Source organism: Pongo pygmaeus, chromosome 14 (genome assembly GCF_028885625.2).
Source record: "Pongo pygmaeus isolate AG05252 chromosome 14, NHGRI_mPonPyg2-v2.0_pri, whole genome shotgun sequence".
Taxonomy (NCBI): Eukaryota; Metazoa; Chordata; class Mammalia; order Primates; family Hominidae; genus Pongo; species Pongo pygmaeus.
Genome location: NC_072387.2, coordinates 36,965,130 through 36,992,391, shown reverse-complemented (window position 1 = coordinate 36,992,391; position 27,262 = coordinate 36,965,130). Strand labels below are relative to the sequence as shown.

At 42.6% G+C, this 27,262-nt stretch overlaps 1 protein-coding gene across 4 annotated transcripts in view; it reads left to right on the top strand.

Annotated features, from left to right (window-relative positions):
• The first annotated feature begins 969 nt into the window (after positions 1-969).
• Positions 970-27,262, top strand: part of FLT1 (fms related receptor tyrosine kinase 1) — a 194,829-nt gene continuing 168,536 nt past the window's right edge. For all 4 annotated transcript variants that reach the window (XM_054446522.2, XM_063650729.1, XM_054446523.2 and 1 more), the window contains exon 1: positions 970-1,101. In XM_054446522.2, the coding sequence (XP_054302497.1) occupies positions 1,038-1,101 (64 nt within the window). In that variant the 5' untranslated portion in view covers positions 970-1,037. The remainder of the gene's footprint in view (positions 1,102-27,262) is intronic.

The following is a 27,262-nucleotide window of genomic DNA, read 5'->3' as shown; positions in this document are numbered from 1 at the left end:
GCTTCTAGGAAGCAGAAGATTGAGGAAATGACTTGGGCGGGTGCATCAATGCGGCCGAAAAGGACACGGACGCGCTCCCCTGGGACTTGAGCTGGTTCGCAGTCTTCCCAAAGGTGCCAGGCAAGCGTCAGTTCCCCTCAGGCGCTCCAGGTTCAGTGCTTTGTGCCGAGGGTCTCTGGTGCCTTCCTAGACTTCTCGGGACAGTCTGAAGGGGTCAGGAGCGGCGGGACAGCGCGGGAAGAGCAGGCAAGGGGAGACAGCTGGACTGCGCCTCAGTCCTCCGTGCCAAGAACACCGTCGCGGAGGCGCGGCCAGCTTCCCTTGGATCGGACTTTCCGCCCCTAGGGTCGGGCGGCGGAGCTTCAGCCTTGTCCCTTCCCCAGTTTCGGGCGGCCCCCAGAGCTGAGTAAGCCGGGTGGAGAGAGTCTGCAAAGATTTCCTGAGCGCGATGGGCAGGAGGAGGGGCGAGGGCAAGAGGGCGCGGAGCAAAGACCCTGAACCTGCCGGGGCCGCGCTCCCGGGCCCGCGTCGCCAGCACCTCCCCACGCGCGCTCGGCCCCGGGCCACCCGCCCTCGTCGGCCCCCGCCCCTCTCCGTAGCCGCAGGGAAGCGAGCCTGGGAGGAAGAAGAGGGTAGGTGGGGAGGCGGATGAGGGGTGGGGGACCCCTTGACGTCACCAGAAGGAGGTGCCGGGGTAGGAAGTGGGCTGGAGAAAGGTTATAAATCGCCCCCGCCCTCGGCTCCTCTTCATCGAGGTCCGCGGGAGGCTCGGAGCGCGCCAGGCGGACACTCCTCTCGGCTCCTCCCCGGCAGCAGCGGCGGCTCGGAGCGGGCTCCGGGGCTCGGGTGCAGCGGCCAGCGGGCGCCTGGCGGCGAGGATTACCCGGGGAAGTGGTTGTCTCCTGGCTGGAGCCGCGAGACGGGCGCTCAGGGCGCGGGGCCGGCGGCGGCGGAGAACGAGAGGACGGACTCTGGCGGCCGGGTCGTTGGCCGCCAGGAGCGCGGGCACCGGGCGAGCAGGCCGCGTCGCGCTCACCATGGTCAGCTACTGGGACACCGGGGTCCTGCTGTGCGCGCTGCTCAGCTGTTTGCTTCTCACAGGTGAGGCGCGGCTGGGGGCCGGGGCCTGAGGCGGGCTGCGATGGGGCGGCCGGAGGGCAGAGCCTCCGAGGCCAGGGCGGGGTGCACGCGGGGGGACGAGGCTGCAGCCCGGGGAAGCTGGCTACGGCGAGAACCTGGGACACTAGTTGCAGCGGGCACGCTTGGGGCCGCTGCGCCCTTTCTCCGAGGGAGCGCCTCGAGGAGTGGCTGGCCTGGACCCGCGAGCATCAGCGCTCAGACTGGGTCCGCGCTGGGGCTGTCCGTTTGCGACAGGATCGCTGATCCCTTATCCAGCTGTCTGGTTGGGGTCTCACTGCCGAGGCCCTGGGCATTAGGAGCAGCACGCACCGGGACCTGCCTGGCACCCAGAGCCCGCTCCCAGGGGGCCTGGTGCAGATACGCAGGGTCCCCCGGAGCCGGGAGCAGAGGCTCCTGAAAGCCTGCCAGGCTGCCGGGGGCTGGGCTGAGGCCGGGACGTTGGTGATATTGGGCACTGGCCGCGACCTCACGCCGCGAGAGTGTAGGAGGGGAGCCGATTTGGAGGGGACGCGTCCCTGCGGGGAGCAGGAGGATCTCAGGAGAGGGCCAGCGCCGGCATCCCATGACCCGCTTGGGTCCCCGAGCCGGCCTGTCCCGGGGAACGCTCGGCGAGCGCCCGCTCCTCCCCGCCGCTCGCTGACCGCGGGGCCCCAGTGCGCTGCGCTCAGCCACCCGGGTGGGGCTTCTGCCGGGAGCAGGCGGGGTGCGCGGTCCAGTCCGTGTCGCCGACATCAGTGACGCTGACCGACGAGGACAGCCCAGGGCCCAAATACCGTTAAGTTACTGACTTACAAGTCTAGCCTTTAAAATCCGAGCGAAGAGAGGGCGGGCGATTTTGACCAAAAGATGCGGTTTGAGGAATCGATGAGGTCCGCCCGCCACCTAAGTCAGCCTTCGCTGGGCGTTTGGGAGACGGGCGGTGGAACCGTCAGGGGCCAAGGGTTTTACCAGCAGTTAGACCGCCGCCATCGAGGGGTCAAAGCCCCGAGGAACTTGAGGGTTCGGACTCGCAGTCTCTGCTCAGTGGGGCAGAGTGGCGGAGACTTGTGTCTCGTTCCCCCGGGCGCAGAGAGCCAGATTTCGGAGCGCCTTTCTTTTAAGCATCGTGGAGAAAAGGTAAAACATGAAATAAAATATAGTAGTATAAAATAAGTCATTGCAATGATTCCCGGGAGGAAAAGTCAATGGGATGGAGCATATTAGGACAACAACAACAACAACAACAACAAAAAGCTTGTTAAACCCAAAAAGCAGTAATAATTAAATATTCTTTCTCAGTGGGAAGACTAACTAGACCGTCAGTTTCCAAGTAACAAGTAATAGTTCCAATTAGATTGGTGAAACTACTAAACCCGGAGACAGGGCGAAGTGGTAACTTCTGAGAGCTCACTGTAGGTTGGGAAAGCTGCTAACATAACTATATTAAATAAAATGTTGTATTTTCTATTTCACAAATACATTTTTTGTTTTGAAAAGTCACTTGTATTAAAATATAATTGCTTAGAGAATTTAAATACCTCACTCGACTATTATGTAAAGATAAATCTTGGTAAATTACATGAATCTAAAATTACGGAGGGAAAAGTACCTGATTTATTAGATTTTCTGCTTCACATAGATATATCTTTATTTCAAAAACATGCTGACTTTAGTGAAGCGTCGTTTTCTTTGTAATTGTAAGCATCTTAGATCGGTGGAAACTTTACAGAAACGTGAGTGGGATCCTCTTGTGATTTTTCTTAGATTATAATTTACTTAAATGGGGCAGCAGTTTTGGAACTCTGAATTTCTTTTTTTTTTATTTGCACTTTTTTGGGAAGAAAGGACTAACATTGGCAAGCTGGGAACCTCTTTACCTGACAGTTAACAGAACACTGTGTTAGCTCATGTTAGCTCAGTCTGCATCATGGGTGCTTTTGAAAACCCATAGTTTCTCTGTCTGGTTAACAAGCATCTTACAGTAAAACAATCAGCTACCACCTACTTTACAAACCGCATCGGGACTTTCATGTTCAACTGAGAGGCTGCATATCTGGGAAGCAATGTCTAGTAAGAAGCCATGGTTCCCCACTGCAGAGTTCTCTTGCATCATTATGAACCTGGGTCTGCCTTCCTTCAGGTACTATGTAATCTTTGAATACTTATCAGCTATTAATATTGTGTGTGTGTGCATACCTGGTGTGCCCATGCATTGAGAGGTAAAATAACCAGAGGCTCAGTAATACAAAAAGATAATGCCTTTCCCCTCTAAAGAGTTTATTTACCTCTTCCAGACCTTCTGGGAAATAAAAAGATGACAATAATTCAGATACTTTCAAGTCCTCTCTATTGCTCTTTCTCTATAAAGGATACCAGTACTCTTTCTCCAGCTCTGAGTCTCATTTCTTACTTTTAAGGTATCACAACCTGGATGAAAGCTACAGACCTTTTTCTTTGCCCTCATTTTTCTTGAGTTCTTGAACAGCTAACGTTTACAATTTACTATAACTAAGTGGAAATACTGAAATTGTGAATTTTGTGAAGGAAGTCCATATTAATAATATTAAATCAAAGTGCACATGAAAATACCTATTTCAAATTGAATGTAATAAATCTCTTATAATAAAGTTAATTTTTTGTAACAATTTTTGTTGTTTTCTCCAAGGTTTTATGAAGCTGCACTTTTTTTGGTCTAAATTGCATATTCAAAATATTAATTATTTAGGAGCTTTGGCAGCCTACAGTTTTTCAACTGAAGCATCATGTTACAAATGAACTGTAGGTGACTACTTACTCCAGTTCCTCAAATATTTTTACTTAATATTTTAGCACTTTGTTACATTTTTTAAATTTCCCTGTTGGACATTCTATAATAGGCTGTCTGGTTTCTTTTCTAATGATCACCAAGTGGATACTTTGTTTTCGTATGTAAAATGAAGACGTTAGTATAGGTGGTTGATTTCTAAGGCCCTTTTCTGACTCCAAAATTCAATGAATGATTCCAAAAAATGGCCTGAAAACCATGTCTGTCTTTCTCTTTTCTCTTCCCCACCTTATTTATATTTGTATATAGAGTGGGTGAGAAACCGTATGATGCTGGGGCTGTTAGGATGAACTGGGTTTCCCCTGCTAATCACATTAAACTTCCTTTTTCTTTAGTAGTATGTACCTAAACAGCCAGTCAATATGGCCTTGAGTAGGCTGTTTTGGAAGAGATGGGCTGGTAGAGGATGCCTTAGCCAGCAGTCATCTTTATCTTGGGCTTTTTTCACTAGTAGAATGTATAACTCCATAAAGTAGATGCTCCCTCAAAACTCTAGTTACATTAACTCTTCTAAGGATAGCAGTCATTTTAAACCCCTATTTATTTCTTGAGTTTTTAAAACTAACACTTATTTGATTTAAAAAATGGCTTTATTCTTTTTAAAAAAGTTCCAGATTTTAACAGGGATACTAAACCCCTTATTTACAATTGAGTCTACTTTACATGACTTTTAAGAAACAAACCAAGTAATTACTTTGTTCTTTCCAAAAATGATCGAGACATTTCTAAGGTTACTTCAAATTTATTTAATATGGAAGTTGAAAGTGATGTGTTAAAAAAATGGTTTCATATTGACCAAAATAATGTAATGTCCTTGAGGAAGATTATGCAGCCTATTGAGATCTACACAGCAGAGTTATGGCTGATATTTGACCTGGCTTGGGCAGTTGGGCAAGACAAGAACAAATAACAGAGTAAGTAGCTTCTGTAGTGCTTTAAACTGATATGTGTATGTGAGTGGGGATAAGAATGGAGAATAAGTGAGAGAAGCTATCTTGGCACGTGAATGTTAAATGCTAAGCCTGCTGGTGTTAGTAGAGACCAGGTATGTCTAGTTCTCGGTTTGGATCTCACAGTTAGGGGTGTGTTGGGTATCAAGTAAATATCATCATTTTTCAGTGCATTTGTCATTGCAGGTAGGGGAGGAAGGGCATTTGAAATCATACCAGACTTTTTTTTAAGTAAAAATATATTACTGTGAGTAGTTAAAAGCATAGACCGTCTGTGGCATTTGGTTTAAGCAATTTGGTAGAACCGAACAGTCCATTCTGCTCCATTGGCCTTCGTTTACAGGAAAGGCTTGTAAGAAATGACAAGATCTCCTGCCAGATGCTTTCCAGGATCACTGGTGGTTCCTCGCACTCTTGGGTGCTGTGGAAATTGCATGCTGCTGATTAAATTGCTGGATTTTATACCAGATTGAGGGAGGGGAAGGAAATTGGAGGAATGGGGTATTTGAGGGAGGGCTTGAAAAGAAAGCCTCTGACTTAGCTCACGGGGCTGCAGGGGGGTTCATTAAGGAAACAGTTGCATTGAGTCTACTGAAGTTAGTGGACTAGATTTCCTGCATTGCCACTGAGGCGGATGTGGGGAGATGTCAAGAATTCCTGGGGATTTCCCATCCGTCTTGGTAAAGCTGGATGCCTGAAAGCTGTTTCTGATTGCTGCTCCTTTCCTCAATTCTGAGCTCTTTGAGGGACTTGATCTTGTCTCACAGACACACACACACGTTGTAAGAGCTAGATGGAACCTCATTGACCCAATCTACTCATGCCAGAGATGAGAAAACCGGCCCAGAGGAGGCCAGTGCTGTTTTTCAAGGTCAACAGCTGGCTAGCAACAGGCCCAGGAACAGAACCTGATGTTCCTGCTACAGACAACATCTCTTCTTCACTGGTGTATTTCCTCTTCCCCAAACGGAAGACAGATGTTCAAATATTTATTGACTAGCATTATTACAGTGCTAAAATTTCGTTCGAAATGACATCTTTTTAATATGAAGTTTTCTTCTATTTTCTTAACGCACATAAGGGGTTTAAACTAAGAATCAAAATGATGGCTGCTTAGTAACATGCCAAGAGATTTGATGAGAAGATTAACTTTCCTTATGAGCACTTGGTATCCTTTGTCTGAACAGCTGTGGCTTACATACTTCTGGCTTATGGTACTAGCTTTGTCTTTAGCCACTTCTCTCCACACACACACTGGGTTCCAGCTACACAAACTCTACCCTAGTCAAACAAATTTTTTGTTTGACTCTGAAGAAGACTCTGAAGAAGAAGGCCCTTCTTCAGAGGCGCCTTCACTTTCATCACTGTGTTCATGCTGCTCGTCTGCCTGCAAGACCTTTTCCCTCTCTCTGTGTCACCTCCTCCCCTACTTGCAAGATCCAGCCCAGTAATCACCATCTCTAGGAGCTCCTCCTTGTAGCTCCCAGACAGCACTTGCCATTTCTTCTGCTCTCCTGTAGCCCTGCGGTGTACTCCTCCTTCAGTAATTCTCACTTTGCATTATTAGGATTTTATGTGTCTGTGTCCTTTCTCTTTGGGAGAGACCCCATGTCTTAGCTGTCCTTCGATCGCTGGCACCTAACATAAAGCCTAGTACAGAGACTCTCGGTAAGTGTTGGAATGAATGAGTAGATGAATGAATATGTAGCCACACTATCATTTCGAAGAAGCAATCTCAGATACAAATTTATTCCATGAGTTTATTCCAGTATAGTAATGTGCTCCTGCCTGTTCATTTGGCCTCATTTACAAGGGATTACTTAACGTAACTGTTCTCAACAGATAATATTTGTCCTCTTCAGTGAACGATTGAGATGTATGAGATCAGCTATGATTTTCAACTCTTTGAGAAACTGTCTCGTGTCCTCCCCTCCTGTGTGGGCACGATGCTTCACTGGGGCCTGTGAGCCACCAAAGCCAGGCTCTGGTCACTGCAGAAGTCCTGTCTTAGCCTCTGTTGGTGAGGTGCTAACACTTCAGCCTTTTCCTGCAGTGTGTTATACAATTTTTAGAGAGAACAGTCCTCAAATTTTAGGGTTTGACTTTCTTGCCCTCTCTTAGACTCAAACCCAAGTCCTTGGGTGCTGGGCTGAGATGCATACCTGAACGACAGAGGTCTGGCCACAGTCAGATCAATTCTGTTTTAATAGGGGCCTTGGTTATAGGACCACACTGGTCTGTCTAACTTCCTCTTTCTTTAGGATGAGGTTTCCTCAACCCTTCATATAAATGGGTTCCTGGCAGGACTACCCTGCTAGGTGCGAGACATGTTCTTAAAAATTGGAATCCTATGGCTTGGGCTCAAGCTGGTGCCTCCCTATCCTCACCCCCATCCCGGCCCACACTGCACATTCCCACATCATACTCCAACACATGCTTCTCACTGTGTGCTCCGAGGTCCAGCAACATCAGCATCCCCTGGGAACTTGATGACTCAGAGCCTATACTTCAATAAAATCCCCACGTTTTTTTTTTGTTTGTTTGTTTTTTCATTAAAAATTGAGAAGCATTGATTTTAGTAAAGGATCCAAGGTCAGTTCTGGTGTCAGGGTCCATTTCCTTTTTTTTGAGACAGAGTCTTGCTCTGCTGCCCAGGCTGGAGTGCAATGGTGCAATCCTGGCTCACTGCCACCTCCACCTCCCAGGTTCAAATGATTCTTGTGCCTCAGCCTCCCAAGTAGCTCAGATTACAGGCATGTGCCACCAAGCTCAGCTAATTATTTTGTATTTTTTGTAGAGACAGGGTTTTGCCATATTGGCCAGGCTGGTCTTGAACTCATGGCCTCAAGTGATCCACCCGCCTCGATCTCCCAAAGTGCTGAGATTACTGGCGTGAGCCACTGCACCTGGTCCCATTTCCTCTTCACTAACACCCTAGTGATGAACTTTGACGTGTGTGACTAAGGGACTAGACCTGGGCCAGCCAGGAACCTCTCTCTTCTGGCTCCCACGTTGGTCTCATGCCGCCTTCTGCTGGGACATCTGTGTCCTCCTCCAAAATTCTTTACAAAATCTTGTACTTGGCTTAGACTTGTAATCAAAGTAAACAGGGGTTGTGGTCTTGAAGAATACCATGGTTAACCAAATCATGGGTGGCGAGATCAAGGTCTTGGAAAATATGGATTTGGTGGAAAATAGTAAAAATGCAATTAAATAGCCAGGTTTCAACCATAAAGTTCTACAAGGCTTTTGCTTTTGAAAGAAAGTGACTTGGTGGCAAAAACCAGCAGTGGTAAGTATCCTGCAGAATTTTTGGTTGTCAGGGAGGTGTCATTGTCTTGCTGCATTGTGCTGCTGCCGATCACACATTTCACGTGCCTCTTACTGGCTTGAAATGGAATGTATTTGCACTTAACATTCTTCCTTGTCATCATTACCAGTCTTGACAAATGCTTTTACCTTTTCACAGATTATCACGGTGCTCACAGGCACTTTTTCTCAGCCTGGTCTTCTATCCTTCTATTTAATGGGTGGAGCGCAAATGGATTTCCTCTCAAGCCACTGAACCACCCATGTGGTCTACACAAGCAGAGCTACAACAATTATCAGATTCTTTTGTTAAAAGAGGCCTAAAGTGAACCTAGCATAAATGAAAAGCCTTGGCTGTTATTATACACAAATATAAAACCACTTAAACTCAAGGCCACCTTTAGCAAAACCCTAATTAGGAATTAGTCTGCCAAGTGATTTCTATGAAAGCCTTTGCCTCTCTCTAGGGCCGTGGTCCCCAGCCTGGGCTCTACATTAGAATAATCTGGAGAGCTTTTAAAAATCCTCGGGTCTTGGCTGTACCCCTGACCAATTTAATCATGAACTCTTGAGAGGGACCTAGGCATAGGTAATTTTAAAGCTCCTGGGTGATTCCAATGGACAGCTGAGGTTAAGAACCTCAAATTTCATCACACATTAGAATCAACTGATGGGCTTGCAAAACTAGCTGGCTGGGCCCCACCCCAGAGTTTCTCATTCAGTAGGCCTGGGGTAGGGCCAAGAATTTGCTTTTCTAACAAGTTCCCAGGGGATGCTGTTGTGCCTGCTCCAGAGATCACACTTTGAGAACCTCTGCCCAGGGGCTAGTTTGAGAGGCCTTGCCACATGGGAGGAACCTGCCCAAATGCCAAAATGTAGAAGGCACTAAGTCATCACTAGACATATGACAAGGTGGAAGAAACTATTTACGAGAATTCCTGCCAGGAAGAGTATGTGTTAGTAGAGTGTGCAAGAAAGAATACTTAGATCAAATGCCAGGGCATTGAATCAATGAGTCTAGATTAAATTGCCTTCTGAGGAGAGGGGGACTGTTTCGCCGAGTGAGGTACGTACATTAGGGGCAGAAGTGAATTGCTGTCTGGACTAACAATAGTCCTCCTTTTCTGCCTTATGCTGTGGAGTGCTCAGTCTTTCCTCTATGTAAATATTGGCAAACACCATACTATTGGCGTGTCCCGGGCACCCACATGCCTTGGTCCAGCCCTGGTTTCCTCCAGTATGCCTGCGAAATTTCCTCTCCATCCAGGCCTCTGTATCTGCATTTCCGGTGCTGGGATCAGTATGGCTCCCACTTGGGTGGCTGAATTCTACCTGTTGGGGCAGGGTGGCCTCCTAACTTTCATGATGTGCCAGGGTTCTGTCCCCACTGTTGTGAAAAGCTACTGCTGGTTGGAGACAGAGCTGGCCTCCTATCATGTGAAACCACGGTCCTGGGAACACTTCCTGTGAAACACCAAGAATTCAAGCTGCTTCCCCCTTCCTGGGGGCATCCAGGGTAACCTGTAGAGTATTTAATTCTTAATATTGCATGAGCTCCACTTTAGTGCTTTTATTTTCAAATACAGAAAGAGCATACACTTGAACTACCACACAGTCACTGTTTCTACAAGACTGAGGCACAATAGCCATTTGGATCTGCCATCTATTACTACATAACGAGATGTGCCAAAACTTAGTCACCCAACATAACAATGCACTATGCTTCATGACTCTTCTAGACCTTTGCGCTAGGCTCAGCTGAGTAGTTTCCCTTCGGGTCTCACCTGGGTTTCTCATGCATCTATAATCCTTGGCATTTCCACTGGGTCCTTGGTGCTGGGCCTCCCTCTTCATGAGATCTTTCCTCATTCAGTAGCCTGGCCGGGGCTTCCTTTCCCTGGGGGCAGCGGTGTTGCAAGAGTGTGATGGTGGAAGCTGTAAGGCATATTGAGGCTTAGGCTTTGGAACGCCTACAACACCGCTCTACCACATTCTATTGGTCAAAGCAAGCCCAGCTCAGATGCAAGGGGTGGGAAGCAGTTGCCTCTCTGCGTGGAGAGGAGCACAGCCTCACAATGGACCACACCACTGTGTAACACTTCATGTTTGCTTTTCAGTCTAGCTATTAAGCTGGAGTTTGGCCAAGAAAATACAGTAAATAACTTATTATAGTAAATAACAATAAATACGTCATGTCTTGACCCTTCTAAACAGTATCTGGGAGTAAAAATAAATAAATAAATAAATAAAAAATAAAACAGGCCCCAGAGAAGAGCTTTCTATTCTTAATTCAAATTTTGTTTTGAGTACCCGGCAGCCATGCTGGGCAGCAGCCTCTGATGACTAACATGACACCAGCAAGGGAGGACAGCTGACCCCAAGATTCTGAGTGCAGGCAGCTCTGCAGCTTCTTGGGGCTCTTATCATAGAGGCCCTGATTTAGCACCTTTTTCTGGAGGTGCCGAGACTGCAGGGACAGATATGCTTTGGGGAAGGGAGAAAGGAGGCAACCAAACCCTACTGACTATACAATCAATATATGTAATTGAGTTACATATTTTTTTATTTCAATTATATATTTATTAGGCATTTAAATATTACAGAAAAATATTTCTTCTTTTTTTTATACTTTAAGTTTTAGGGTACATGTGCACAACATGCAGGTTAGTTGCATACGTATACATGTGCCATGTTGGTGTGCTGCACCCATTAACTCGTCATTTAACATTAGGTATATCTCCTAATGCTATCCCCCCTCCCTCCCCCCACCCCACAACAGGATTTACATATATTATTTTACTCAGTCCCAAGAGGTACGGTCCTCTTAACCATGCAAAAACTGATGCTTAGGTAAATTAAATACTTTCCCTAAGATCACAGAAGTGGTAAGTAAACCTGAAATTATTTGAATCTGAGTCTATCAGACTTGCAAACCCGACATTTAGGGATCCTCCTACCGTGCCTTCGAGCCTAAATGAAAAGAGGAGAAGGAAAAAGCATCAAGGGGACTGTGCTAGTCTTTCCCTCCTTCTATCCTTGGAGTTTGGCCATCTCCAAAGAATGTGAGAAGCCACTGCTACTCCAGCTTTAAGTGGCCTTGGGAGATTCCACTGCTGTATGTGGCAGACACTGTTCACATCTCCAATAAGACAGAATTTTAATCATGTGGGTTTTCTTATCATAGGCATTCAAGGACCTCCCAAAAAACTTAGTCAGAAAAGGAGCCCCAAAGCCATCAAGGACATGATTTTATGTGGGCTTCCAAACTGCTCTCCTAGATATGGCTTTAAACCAGTTCAGATGACAAACAACAGCATGAGGCCAGGACTTTATTCTAGAAAAGCTCATATCAGGCAGGTCCTAGGAAAAAGCTGGGACTGCCCTCTCACAGGTGGTTTCCAGGAATCCAACGTGGGCTCCTCTGCACCTTTCAGATTCCAGAAAGCTCACGGCTTTTCCAGAATGAAACTAAAATACCTCAGGGAACGACCTGGAAGTGTTTGACCCTGAAGGCAGATGCTACATGAATTGGATAGGGGAGGACATTAACTGTCCCCCAGGGAAGGGGAAAAAAAATGTGAACATCTCAGCACAGGGCACTTTCTGTGTTAACTCAATTAAGTCTCTTCCTAACCATCTACTGTGCACACCTGTAACTTTGTTTTATGGATTGAAGCCCCAAGGCTGAGGAAACCCTGCTGACTTGCTGAGGGCCACCCATTTATGGAACAGCCAAGCCAAGATTCAAACCTAGGTCTTTTTAATTTTGAAATCAGGGACTCTTTCCACCAACATTTACTCAAAATATCTTGAATGATTAAATCTAGGAATTAAAGAAAAAAGGCAAGAGTTTTGTTTTCAGGGTTTAGAATAAAAAACTGTCATATTTGTGAGAAAAGACAACCATCCAAGAGCCTTTTTCTAAAACAAGTTACTGTCAGTCACTTTGATTTCCCTGTTTGATTGGCAGTCCTTGTACAGTGAGCAACACTGGGAGCATTTCTTTAAGCCGGGTAGCTCCTGTGTCTCTCCCTCCTTCTTAGATAATTCCTTTAACATAGACCTGCGAGAAGTCAAGAAGGAGAAAATAGTGTTTTCCTTCTTCTTTCTTGACCTGTTACTCGGAGAAGGACACTTTTTCAACCAGAATACTGTCACGTTACCAGAATCTGAGAAAAATCCTATCCTGCCACCTATTGAGGAGTTTTATCTTTCACTCCAAAGAAAAAGCTGGAACGTTTGGTCAAATGAATACATGCTTTAGATGGAAATTATACGGAATGGTGTATATACTATGTAAAAATGTGCATGGTGTCTATGTATGTAAAAATCCACCGTTGGATTTTTATGATTGTTTTCTTTCTCTAAGTTGGCATTAGAGAAACCAAAAATGTATGTAAACAGATGGGGAGGCAGGGATATACTAGAGAGGATTACAAACAAACAGTTTTAAAAGGCAATGTAAACTCTGGCAACAACACTGCATCTATGATTAATGGTATTGTTTTCTTTTTGAGAAACATTGTTTAACTCTCTTCTTCCACTTAATGTCTCCTGCTAGATCAAATTTTTTTTCTCTGTTGTTCTTTGAAAATTTTTATGGCTTCAGAATCCTCTCCATAAGGAATTCTGGTGGAACTAGAGAAAAATATATGTGTGGAAATTGAGTAATTGCAGTGCCCTGGAATGGACTTTGGGTACCTGTAACTTCTTGAGGGTTAGGAAATATTTGACACACATTGTTGATATACAAGCTAAAAGTGGTTCAGCCACTCAAGCTCCCATCCCATCCTCTGTCTTCAAAACTGGTCAATGAAAAATACCCTATCAAAGTATTCGCTACACAAAGTCACTTAGAAGGCAAATGGGAAATTCAGGAAACTAACAGGAATGAATTTTCAGGAATTTCTACTTCACTTTAGCCTTTTGGGACTGACATTAAACTTAGTGGTTCTATATCCAGATATATCTTTTCTTGGAGTAAAATCCTAAAATGTAGAAATAAAGTTTGCTTGGTTGTTGTTATTTCTTAAATGTGCTTTGTAGTCCAAACCGATGGGCATGGAATTGCCTTGCTGGAGTAATTCATTCACCATTTTGGGATAATGTTAAATACAAACTTAGGAGGGGAGGTTTAAGAAATATTCCTCTTCCAATGATTTGGAGGGCTGTATTTTCTTTTCTTTTTCTTTTTCTTTCTTTGTTATTTTTTATTTATTTATTTATTTTTTTTTGAGACGGAGTTTCACTTTTGTTGTCCAGGCTTTTTTTTGAGATGGAGTTTCACTTTTGTTGTCCAGGCTGGAGTGCAATGGCGTGATCTCGACTCACCGCAACCTCCGCCTCCTGGGTTCAAGCAATTCTCCTGCCTCAGCCTCCTGAGTAGCTGGGATTACAGGCATGCACCACCACGCTCGGCTAATATTGTATTTTTAGTAGAGATGGGATTTCTTCATGTTGTTCAGGCTGGTCTCAAACTCCCGCCCACCTTGGCCTCCCAAAGGGTTGGGATTACAGGCGTGAGCCACCACACCTGGCGAGGGCTGTATTTTCTCCCACAACTTCATGAGGAAAAACAGAAGCCATGTTAAATTCAATTCTCCTGATCCCGATTTTATAGACAGTCATTATTCTAGATTCATGCCCTATTTCCAAGCTGAGTTCAGGCATGTGTAGAAGATTTTTATTTTATAACATTTTAATACACTCATTTAAAAGATGCTGAAAGGATTATCATCAAGTAATCCATTATATTTTATTTTGAGGTGTAGATATGGCTGTATTCATTGTGTTACATGTTTATCATTGAATAAGTGTTCTTATTTTGTGAATTTAACTGAGTTTTACTAAGATAAATCACTTATGTTGGTGAAGAATGTGTGACTTCCTGTATTAAAAGATGTGTTCCTTAAAAACATAGTGTACATAGTTTGCAGGAGATCTCTATTTGTTGACTTAGATTATCTTCCATATTTCTTAGTATTCACCTATTCTACTTCTAAATGACAGCCCCTAAGAGGCCAGCTTAGAGCTGAAAGACCTTCAAGAGGAAGGAATGTTTCTGACCCATCTTTGCAGTTGTGAATCCAGTACAGTGCCTGGCACATAATAGTCACTCAATAAATACTGGCTGAACTGACTGAAATCATATCCTGAGCCATTTCTCTGGGTCTGAGGCCCTTCTAGGAGTCATGGTTCCTCATTGGTTCCCCTTCTAAGTACGTGTATGTGTGTGTGTGTGTGTGTATAAGCAGAGGAGGTTAGGAGAAATATGCCCAGGAGCTGACAACAATTCTCCCAATACACAGGCGATGTTCTGTTCCTTCCATTTGGGTTATCCTCTAGGTCCAGTGACCGTTTTCTCATTTTTGGCTAAGCTGGCCATGTTCTCCTGACTCGACTCTAGACTCAGGATTGAGAATGAGGATATACACTGCCCATCTTCTAGAGAATTGCTTCCCAGGAGATATTTTCCTTGAGATGAGCCTTCCTGCTGGGATACTGTTAACTGGCTCAGATTCCCAAACAGCACAGAAGATAGTTGATTAGAACCTTTAATTTCTAGGTACACCAACAGAGCCTGAGTCACTAGGTAATGTTACTATTGCTGCCATTGTTTTGTCACCTGGAATGAGAACATTTTGGTTGAAAAGGATTTCCTCTTGGCTCTGGGCCATGTGTGGTACTGGCTAGGTGAACTGCCAAAAGGAAGGACACGTTAAGAACATGAAGTCCTGGCTAACGCATCACATCTGACAGTCCTCATTCATTCCCTCATTGCTGAATCTCCACCCCAGGCATCTTCCATGGTGCTCTGTTTCAACAAGCACAACGTGACCTGGGTATGTATCTAAAGCATGATTACTTGTGGCTTTTTTCCCAGTGGCAGGTGAAGTCAGGTAGACCCCAGACAAAAAATATGTGAACCAGAGCACTGAAAGAAGATGATAGAGCTTTCTCCTCCCAGCATAGAGGCCGAGGAAAAAACAGTTCTAAGAAACAAGGAAATGTATGTGAAACTGTTAGAAGAAAACACTTGTTTAAAAGGAAAGATGAAGCTTAGAGGACGGAAAGATGTGGAAGTCTTTGAAGGAGAAAGAGACCCTGCTATTTCTTTTAGCAAATACACATTGATTCTTCAGGTCTCACCTTCAACTTTATTCTTCTAACAGAAGACTCTTACTCCCTGGGCTGAGTGAGGTACCTCCACACCTGGCACTTCCCCATGATAACACACAAATATAATGTAATTTTCTATTTCTTTAAGCAGAAATTATTTTTATGCATCATTACATATATATCTATATATACTTATTTATCTGTTGTCCATGCTAAGCTATAAACACTGTAAAGGAAGCAACCTCGTTTGTCTTGTTTATTGTTGTATCTGTCTCGGTATACGTTCAAAAAATTAAATGAAAGAATAAATGTTGAGGTTGAGGATGGAAAAATAAACAAGGTAAGGGAGTGAGACAAAAGGGTCATATAGAGAATGTAATGAGGGGAAAAACCAGGATTGGCTGGCAGTAAAAGAGAGATAAGAAGCATAGCTAAATGAGGACGGAGTTCCCAGACTCCTGGAATTGCGCCTAAGAGTCCAACCCTTAACTCAGTTCATCAGTCTCATCCAAAGGAGGTGGTGGCTTAATTTCATGGGAACAGCTTCGGCATTGGGCACCCTACTACCTCTCCACAGAGCTGTTCCTTTTGGTTTTATGTAACTTCTACTTTGGTTTTGGTTTTGTCCTACAGAATGAGCTGATTCATAAGTTATTTTAAAGCTATTGGGTTGGTGGCCAACTGATAACAGAAATTGTTGTTGTTTTTCTTCTATCAGAGATATAATGTCTTGGATGATATTTTAAAAAAAGCTAATTTCTAGAAATAAAATTCTAGGTAGAGTAATGAAGGTGTATGGGTATATATCCCCTGAGAATGAAAACCAGCATTCCCCAGGCATTGAATACAAACAACTCTAAAGTCTTCTATGGGTATTTGTAAGGAAGGCCTTAATATCACATGCCGAAATGAGTGAAAAACATTCGGTAAATTATTTCATTTAAAAATTGAGATACTGCTGGTGAAAATGTACTGCTTTTAATAGATTACTTTTCCTTCCAGAACCTTGACTCTCAGCAAAACTTGTATAACATGAATTCCATCTAAGATAAGATTTTTTTAAGTTTTTGAAATCTTAGAAAAGCACAGCTCTTACCAATACTTACTACGTGAAGGATATCTTAAGAAAATGTGAAATTAGAAAAACCCAGAATAAAAAATAACAGTTTGATCAACATGTCCACCCCATTTTCGAAGCATGATTAATGTCCAAAATATGTGTAATGAAAGGCAATTATATTTCAAGTTGTTTAACTTAGAAGGAAACTGATTTTGACAGTAGAAAACACAATCATCAAGAATGTGTTTAATGAGTCTTAGAAATTTGCTAACGTAGCTTTCAAAAACTCAATTCCCCTATGATGGATAACTTTATTGCACACTCTTGGCCATTTAAATCTCAAAGGTCAGAGGGTTTGTATATATTATTGGTTGCAAAGATAGAGATCTTCTCAACTTTCCTGTTAGTGGGTGAATTTAAAGAATACCCTTTATGAACAGTCTAAAGGACTCCAGAAAGATGTTTTCTATATAATGCGGACTTCATACACTGTATCAAAGTAAGCTGAAAATTAACATCAGAACTTTATCATATTCAGCCTTCCAATCTCATTTCATCTGTCCTCCATTTTTATATATAAAGCAAATGGTATTCTGTCGTTATTTGTAATAGATTCTGAAGTTGAATCTGTATGAGGAGAATAGATAAGGCTTTGTATTGCTATAATAACATTTTTGGCTTTTCTTACATGAACAGCTACAGTGCTAAGGTGCACACTTGTCTGTCTGCCTGTTTGCCAGTCTTTCTTCTTCATTTTATTATACAAAAATGTGAAGGCACTATTTGGGAATCAAAATAGAAACTGGAACAATATGCATTTTATGGTAATTTAACAGCATCACATTACAGCTCCATGACATATTCATTTTTTTTCCAGAAGGAACTGTGTGTGGATCTGAAGATTATGTCACATGACAGGTTATAAGATGTAGCTGAATAAAATTTAAAAGTTCCAATTCCCACTTTTATACTTAAACTGTTACATGGCAAGCTCCTATACGGAACTGATAAAATACCTCCCAGATCTTTTCTGTGAGACTTTCCTTCTAAGGGAACCCACAGGGATCCACATAAATGACAAATCCATAACATTGAAACATGCTGTCATCATCTCTATGGATGCCTGGAACTTTGACACTGAACAGTAATGAAAGCAGAGTATTTGGTAAAATATCTGGACATAGACCAAACTGTAATCCTAATGCTATGTAAAACAGAAAACTTTCCATTTTAGATTGCAAGTCACATGCATTCCATACTATGCTTCCAAACTGGTAATTGTTTATTTAAAGAGAACATGGAGGATGCCTTTGGCAGAACTGAAATTTGCAATCCTCAATAATTTAGAGATTAGAAGTCTAACGTTAAGGCAGTTCAAGCGTGTTATTAGTACTACTAGTCTTAATAATACAACTCTATGCAAATGTTCTTGCAGCTAAAAGCATTTTGTCACTGATCAGATACTATGATTCTAAAGAGGATGCACAAATTGATAAAAAATTAACAAATTAATTTAAAAACTCAGTTACTTTCATTAAGCCACGTGTATATTTAGTCTCACATACATTGAGTGTGTTTATTGAAATGGCACCTCCACTGAGCAATCAGTTATCATGTCTCTTCCAGGTGTTCACAATCTGAAAATGTGTATATTTTGGCCTGAAACAACTTCTGAGTAGCATAACACTACTGGCAATTATGATCCATTCTATAAGACGTGACGTCAGAGCTCAGTTTCCCCACAGACCTCTGAACAGTGACATTGGATAAGAACATAAGCCCGTGGGGAGTAAGCTTCAAATGTAACAAGTGTCCTGCCATTGATACAGAAAACAGAGACGTGTCCAAGCCCTGCCTAACAGACAAAATGTTCCTCTATGCATTTTTAGGGTGTAAAGAGTGTTTTCTCTGTTCGTGGCCCTTTGCATAACCAGACGAAGGTCTACCAGACTTCTCTACGGAGTATTTTATGAGTTATGTCTCATGCCTTGTCAACCAGATCTTGACCTTTGCCCTAGGCAGCTCAGATAACTTTCATGACATCGTATGGTAAGCTGAGATGACATATTGTTAGACAGCTCTATGGAGGTGGTTTTTGAGCTCATTTAATAACAGACCAGCGGTGTAGGAGTAGAGCATTTTCTGGGAAAAGGTAACTCCTTGGTCAACGGAGATTTCTCCCAAACCAACCTTAATTAACTCTGATGTCACGTGAAAAGGAGTTGTGCATGGCTATAGGTCATTGGAAGGGTAGGTCCCTGATGGTAGCCTGGTGACAGGCCTAATGATCAATAAATGTGCCCTGTTAAACTGTGACCCTCAGAGAAGGCAGTGTCAACTAAAAAGCTCAGAGAGGCATGCGGAAGGCATGTTTCCCTCATAAACATTGACAGTAGGAATGTTGATGTTATTAGAGCATTTTTTCCTGGTAAACATTTTAAACCACACAGATTTTTTTCCGTGTAAATAACTTTTATGAAGCTTAAGGAAAAATGAGTAAAGTCAATGACCCATGTATGGATGGGATGAAAACTGTCCAAGTTCTGATGATTTTAGACTTTGGCCACTTCAGTGGCTAACAGTATGACGTCCTTCGTGCTAAGAGCTACAAAACCTATCTATGAGTGTCATTGACAGACAATTAATATATGAATTGTAAGACAGCCTTAAGATAACAAACCAGAGCAGAATTATTGAAATGAACATAATTGCGGAGAAGTGCCAATTCCAGTTGCTGGTGTTAAACATTTAGGTAATTTCTTGATTTATTTTTTGACACCTGGATTCAGGACATAAATGCTATATACATGACTATTTTGAATTTTCTATTCAGGCTTTGAGATCAGAGACTTCACATATTGAATCTAATAGTTTGAGGATTACTTAGAATGGCAAAACCTCTAAAGCAAGAAATCAGTGTGGTAAAATAGTGAGTTTAATATACTATAAAGATTTAAAGGAAAAAGCAGGTTCCTAGGATTAGAAGCTTTCTACAAACTAAATATAATGTTGCTGGACAGCAGCTGCCTAAACTTTCAGTCCTATTGTGGATCTTAAAGACCAATAACACAATTACTCTAAAATAAAATATTACGTATTTGTAAAGTTGCCCATGTCAAAGTCACAAATAATCTTATCTGCATAAGGGATTAGTCAGCAGTGAGTCACAGCTTCATACTCTTGCCACATTCAAGTCAATTTCTAAATCCCCGCCTAGAAACAGCTTTCCCTAAGCCTAAGCTGAATGAAAAATGTAATTAAAGCACACACCAAAAACCTCTTCTAGTTCTACATCAAACTCCCCACCACCACTCAAACAAACTTGAAGTTTTCATGGAGAGAAAAGTGTATGCGTGCGTGTCAGCAGGCGTGTGTGTGTGTGTGTGTGTGCGTGTGTGTGTGTGTATTTATGTGCACATTCTTTCATTTCTTTACATTCTTTCTTGATTTAAGGCCAGTTGTTCTGGAAGAAAAACCCAACATTTTAAAAATTAGTATCATTGCTAACTGTGGGACTTAAAAAATATGCTTTCAGTTCATACGAATCCCCATGGCTTTCACATCTTCTGTTTAGTCTGTTGGTGGATGGAATATGAACTCTCTGGCCTTTCTCCATCATTCTGGAAGTGAGAGGAGATGGGACATTATAATGCTCTTCATCAAAGCATGGTCCCTGTCAGCATTGCTGGTAGTGTAGTCTCCATTTACTGTGGTTATTTTAATCTAGGCATTCACTTATAATGCCCACTTCATATTATCTGATAAATACTTGGATAGAGATATGACACAGAGGTTAAGAACTAAGAGTTAACTTTTTTTATTAAGTTTCAGAGCCCTATAAGAATTAGCATTGCAAATAAAAATGTTGGTAGCTTCTGGAAATTTGCAGTTGCATTCTTAACCCTTCTCCCACCCTTGCCACCAACCACAAAGATTCTATGAGATTTAGGCCTTTAATAAGTTACATCTTAAGGAAAGAATATTTTCTCTTATTGTGAATTATGTTTAATTAATCTCGAACAACCTTTGTAAAAGGCTCATGATCTTAAATTCAAATTTTAGAAACATGATACTTAGGGATCTCTATTTAGATAAAGAGGCCATTTATCGTTCAGGATTATGTACTACTGAAAACGCAGTATGCAAAATCAAAGACAGATGCATTTCATTTCAAATAAATGGAATATACAGAGCTTTAAGTTAAAAACAAATAAATTAGAAATAAAAAAATTGATATAAAAGGAAACACCAGATTTATTCAGAGTCTTAGTGACATAATTTGTTAAAAATTTCCATTTAAGTAGGGAAAATTCAAAATATGCAGTTAGGAGTGATTTAAAACTAACACTAAATTAAATTGAAAAGATTGTGATGGGGGAAGGAACAGCAAGTTTTTTGCAACATGTTTGTAAACTTCTACTATTAGGTAGTGATGTTACGGAACATTAAGGGAAAATTAGGTCTCTAAAATCAGCCTTCTAAAGTTTTAAGCTGGAAAAACAACTAGTGTAAAATCTCACACTGATGGGGTAATATGTGGCAACAAATTTCAAAATAACTGGATATTCTAAGCCTTCAACATAACTCTGTGATTACTTTAGTAATAAGTTGTTGGGTTTTTAAAAATAGCAGCTTTATTGAGATAAAGCTCACATAGTGTAGGAGACCAGAATATGACACCCCAAAATATGACTGTAAGAGACAAGAATATTAAAGTATATAATTCAGTGGTTTTTGGTTCATTCAAGAGTTGTGCAACCATCACCATTAATCTAATTTTAGAACATTTTCATCACCCCCAAAAGAAACCCCATACTGATTATCAGTCACTCTCCATCCCCCTCCCCCCCAAGCCCTGGCAACCACTAATCTACCTTCCTGTCTTCAGGATTTGCCTGTTCTGAACATTTCACATAAATGGAATCTACAATATGTGGCCATTTGTGACTGGCTTCTTTCACTTAGTACAATGATTTGTGGGGTTTGTGTCTGTGTGTGTGTTTGTGTGTGGTTTTTTTGTTTTGTTTTGTTTTTGAGACAGAGTTTCTGTCGCCCAGGCTGGAGTGCAGTGGTGCAATCTCGGCTCACTGAAATCTCCTCCTCCAGGTTCAAGTGATTCTCATGCCTCAGCCTCCCGGGTAGCTGGGATTACAGGTGCATGCCACCACACCTGGCTAATTTTTGTATTTTTAGTAAAGACAGGATTTCACCATGTTGTCCAAACTGGTCTCGAACTCCTGACCTCAGGTGATGCAGCTGCCTCGGCCTCCTAAAGTGCTGGGATTACAGGCATGAGCCACCATGCCCAGCCTGTTTTTGTTTTTTAACAATAAAACTAGAGGAATTTATTTTCTCATAATTCTGGAAGCTGGAAGCTTGAGATCAAGGAGATCAAGGTGCTGGCAGGTCTGGTTTCTCCTGAGGCATCTCTCTGTGGCTTGCAAATAGCTGCTTTCTCCTTGTGTGCTTACGTGACGTTTTCTCTGTGCACCAGCATAATGTTTTCAAGATCATCTATGTGGCAGCACATATCAGCATTCCTTTTTATTGCCAAATAATACCACATTGTAAGGATCTGCCATATTTTATTTACCCATTCATCAGTTGATGGACATTGGGTTCTTTCTTTCTTCCTTCCTTCCTTCCTTCCCTTCTTTCTTTCTTTCTTTCTTTCTTTCCTTCTTTCTTTCTTTCCTTCCTTCCTTCCTTCCATCTGTCTGTCTGTCTTTTGAGACGTAGTCTTGCTCTGTCACCTAGGCTGGAGTGCAGTTGTGCGGTCTTGGCTCACTGCAATCTCCGCCTCCCGGGTTTAAGCCATTCTCCTGCCTCAGCCTCACAAGTAGCTGGGACTACAGGCGTGCACCACCATGCCTGGCTAATTTTTGTATTTTTAGTAGAGACGGGGTTTCACCATGTTGGCCAAGCTGATCTCGAACTCCTGACCTCAGGTGATCCACCCTCCTCAGCCTCCCAAAGTGCTGGGATTACAGGTGTGAGCCACCGCGCTGGGCCCGGGTTGTTTCTTTTTGGCTGTTATAGGTAATACTGCTGTGGACATTTGTATGTAAGTTTTTATGTGGACAGATGTTTTCATCTGTCTTGGGTAGATACCTGGGAGTGCAATTGCTGAGTCATGTGTTTAAATTATGATCAACTCTATGTTTAACCATCGAGGAATTGCCATACTGTTTGCCAAAGTGGGTTGCACCATTTAAAAATCCTACCTGCAATGTAAGAGGGTTCCAATTTCTCCACATTCTCACCAACCCTTGTTCTTATCTGTCTTTTTTATTTAAGCTTTCCCAGTCGGCATGAAGTGGTGTCTCCCTGTGTTTTTTATTTGCATGTTCCTGATGAATAATGATGTCATTTGTCTTTTCATGGGCTTATTGGTCATTTATATATCTTCTTTGGGAAGGTGTCTATTCAGAGCCTTGGTTGATTTTTAAAATTGGGCTGTTGTCTTTTTACTAACCATAAGTATTTTTAAAATGTGATTTCTAACTTATACATCGTTATCAATTACTGTGATCCCAGGATCAGAATTTTTAGCTGAAAAGGATCCTAAAAACCGAAGCCTAACCTCCTGTGTTGACAGATGAAGAATCGGAGGCTTAATGTGGCCCGCCTATTGCCACAACAGAACTCGCAAGTGGCAGAGCTAGGGAGATTAATGACTGACTCATAATAAAAAATGGAAAAACACAGATGTTTCATGAATTATATTCAAAGAAAGCTCCTTTCTTACAGAGAATAACCCTAAGACTTCAATAGAATAAGGGGCACCAAGGTGGCATCTGGTGGGAGAGAAACCAGGGGATTTGTCCTGAAGTTGGGTTTGACCAGCTAGAACACTGTTTATTTAGATTAGTAAAAATAGCAGTTTTCTAAACATACTCTTAGTCAGACTTTACAGACTTTACATTGAGAGTCTTGAGTTTTACAAGTGACCTCAAGGCTGTCTGGTTCATAATGACCTCCAGTGGGAGTTGGCTCTTTTAGTATCCATCATGGCAGCTTTGAAGAGCATTTGAAGAAAGAGCCTCAATCATCTGGGCGTTGGATTTGGTTGCAAAATAAAGCCATCATTTACTTGGATATGTATTCACTCTTCCCAATGAAGTCAAAGAAAACATTCCATTTTGCCTAATGTAACTAAGGTGGGAATTAAGGTGGCATTTTAGAACAGTCTACGTATAGGCTTTCTATGTGAGGTCTAGCATGTGAGAAAAGAGAGAAGGGATTTGTGTCAAAGAGTCGTAAAGTTCTGTTCCACCTGCCAGATAATACAGAACAGAAAAACAATGAAAAAAATACTCAGATAAGATCAATACAAAGTGTCAGTGTTCAAATAAGTCTACGTTCACATGTTGGTTTTTTAATGCTATTAGCCTACACACTGCTTGACCTTAACAGTTTTTCTAACAAAGTAGCATGGGATAAAGCCCATTTTCATGCTCTATGTTGAGTTTTTTTGTTTTGTTTTATTTAAATGTTTTCCTGATGTAAGGAGATCTGTATGCCTCTTATGATTATATTGTAATTGACTTTGATGAAAACAGTAGTTCACAGAAGGGACAAGATCATTTGTTGGGAGGACAAAAATCATTCTTTTAAATCAGATTTCTAGGCTGCCATGTGAAGCAGTAGAAAGTTCTCATCCCCATCTGAGATTCATTGCTAAACGATAGCACTCCACCCTTGAAAATGAAATAGCCTGTGGGTTTATTATGTAAATGGGCAACATGACTCTGAGCTACTGAGACTGAGTTCCCCATGCTGTGACTATGCACGTGTTTATGGGTATGTACATACACATCTATCTTTATCTAAATCACGAATAAGATGGGCAAGTGTCTAGCATGCAGTAGATGCTAAAACAAATGTTGAATCTTTGTTACTCAGATAGGTACATGGACATTAAACTGCCTCAAAGAAATGTTTTAAGGCCTAATAATGTGAATTTAAAACATTCGAGAAATAAATATTTTCACTTTCCCTTTTTCTTATTCGTTTTCCTGTTAAACTATAATCTTGACACCTCCAGTAACCTTTATGAGATTCTAGTGTCCTATTAACTGAAGGATAGTGATGCACTCGAAGTCACCAGTTACTTGGAAATTTGTTTCCTTATACTTCTGTTTTCCTTTGTTTTGGTTAACTATTTTTTATCTAGCCTCCTCCTTCCAAGTGCAAAATACACTGATGTTACTGGAGACAAATTAGGTGGCAACACTTTTTTTTAGAATAACCCCATTTTTGTCAGTGTCTTTTAACCACTCAGTTATGTTGTCTTCTGGTTGGGGGACAGCATGGGGAGTGCGGGCAGGAACAAGTAGAGGGCACACTGTCTAAGAGATCTTCTCTATATAGCACTTTTTGCGCGACGCAGTGGCTCACGTCTGTAATCCTAGCACTTTGGGAAGCCGAGGTGGGCGGATCACCTGAGATCAGGAGTTTGAGACCAACCTGGCCAACATGGCAAAACCCCGTCGCTACTAAAAATATAAAAATTAGCTGGGTGTGGTGGCAGGCGCCTGTAATCACAGCTACTTGGAAGGCTGAGGCAGGAGAATCACTTGAACCCAGGAGGCGGAGGCTGCAGTGAGCCGAGATTGTGCCACTGCACTCCAGCCTGGGCGACAAGACCAAAACTCCGTCTCAAAAATAAATAAATAAATAAATAAATAGCACTTCTCTCAGCTGGGCTTTCGGTGGTTCTCTGAAGTTAGCGGTTTCCTCTGATGAGGGTCAGGAGTACTGGTGTTCTAGGTTGCTGATAAAGAAAGATTCATATGATCTGGAAACCAAGACGTAGGCAGTGGGATGTCACAAACAGGGGAACTGCTTCTTTTCCTGAACGGGAGCGCTCAGCATCTCCAGACAGGCCACAGAGATAACTACAAGTAATGCCAGAATTTTCCACAGGAAGCTTCGATGGATCTTTTCCAGCACATGAACAATTGCTCAATTAAATCCCCAGAGTTCCATGCCATAAAGAAGGGCAGAAACCATTCTGGCATGGAAGTTTCTCAGGGCAGGTGTTATCCACTGCTGGCTGTGGCTTTAGAAAAGTCTGGCGTTTCCACAGATCCCTGATTTTGGGCTACATGTTGCCTCAAGAAACTCATATAGATGAGTTAAAATACGTTCCTAGGTACCTGAAGGGGTTGACTTGATCTAGGAGGTTATTTGATAGACCAATGGGATCCATATGAAACAGGGATTTAATTTAGTTAATATTCAGCCATTTTATTTAGGAGTACTTTGATACCAGGATCTACCATCAGTAAAAATTACCTTTAAGATATTAATTTAGGCTGGGCTCACGCCTCTAATCCCAGCACTTTGGGAGGCCGAGGCAGGTGGATCACCTGAGGTCAGGAGTTCAAGACCAGCCTGGCAAACATGACGAAACCCCATCTCTACTAAAAATACAAAAAATTAGCCACGCTGATGATGCGCACCTGTAGTCCCAGCTACTCGGGAGGCTGAGGCACAAGAATCGCTTGAACCTGGCAGGCAGAGATTGCAGAGTGAGCCAAGATCATGCATGCCAAGGCACTCCAGCCTGGGAAACAAAGTGAAACTCTGTCTCAAAAATAAAATAAAATAAAATAAAAATTTAAAAGATATTAATTTATATCATCAGCAATACCAGAAAAGCATATGTTAATTTAATATCTTTGAAATTATATACCCAGCAAAATATTCTGACAGAAGCAGGGGGAGGGGAAGTGATTCCCCTAGATGTTGGTGACAGTGGGCATCTGCCACGTGCCAGGCAGCAAGCCAGCCTCTTCCACAGCACAGCACCAAATGCACACACCCTGCCTGTGAGGTGGCTCGTAGGCTTTCCAGTTCCACTCACGAGGAGCCTAAGGAGCAGAAAATTAAGTGATGCCAAAGTCATGCAGTCAGTAGGTGGAAAAGCTAAGCCTCAAACGCAGATCTTCTAACTGAATCCAGTTTTTGAGATAGTCAAATCCAAGAGAAACACTGGAGAGGACTGCTGGGCATAACCAGGGTATTTGACACACGCATCATCTCACAGATCTGTGACCTAATGGTAAAGCCTGCATGATCATCCACTGAGAGCTTCTACTTTGCTTCCACTGTTTAAACTGATTTTTTAAAGAAAGCTATACCCTGAGATTGGTGCCAAATACTAAGTTTTCCTCCCTCCAAGAATTTCTTTCCTCTCTCCTGCTAACTTCTATTCCCACCTAAGGAATGCTAATCCTGGGCCCCTCATCCCCTGCCTTTCGGAGGCATTGCAGCTGCCTGGGAAGAGGGGAGGAGGAGGAGGCTGGTGAAGAAGAGGGAGAAGGAGAAGAGAGAGTGAGAGATGAGGGGAGGAAGGAGGCGAGAGAGATCGTTAGTGATAGTATTCTGATTGGTCAGTAATAGCTTCAAGGGAGGCTCAGCCTCTGTAGCACCTATGGTTCAAAAAATCATGAGGCTGTCTGTTAGGCTGTTCTTACATTGCTGTAAAGAAATATCTGAGGCTTGGTAATTATTAAGAGGTATAATTGACTCACAGTTCTCCAGGCTGTACAAGCATGGTGCTAGCATCTGCTCGCCTTCCAGTGAGGCCTCAGGGAGCCCTTACTCATGTCAAAGGCAAAACAGGAGCAGGTGTATCACATGGTGGCAGCAGGAACAAGAGAAGGGGGGAGGTGCCACACACTTTCAGATAGTCAGATCTAAACAACAGCACCATGCCATGCATGAGGAATCCACCCCCACGATCCAAACACCTCCCACCAGGCCCCACCTCCAACACTGAGGATTACAATTCACCATCAGAATTGGAGGGTCAGCATCCAAGCTATATCAGGCTGGGACTGTGAGAAATGGAAGGTCAGAGATTTCAAGGTC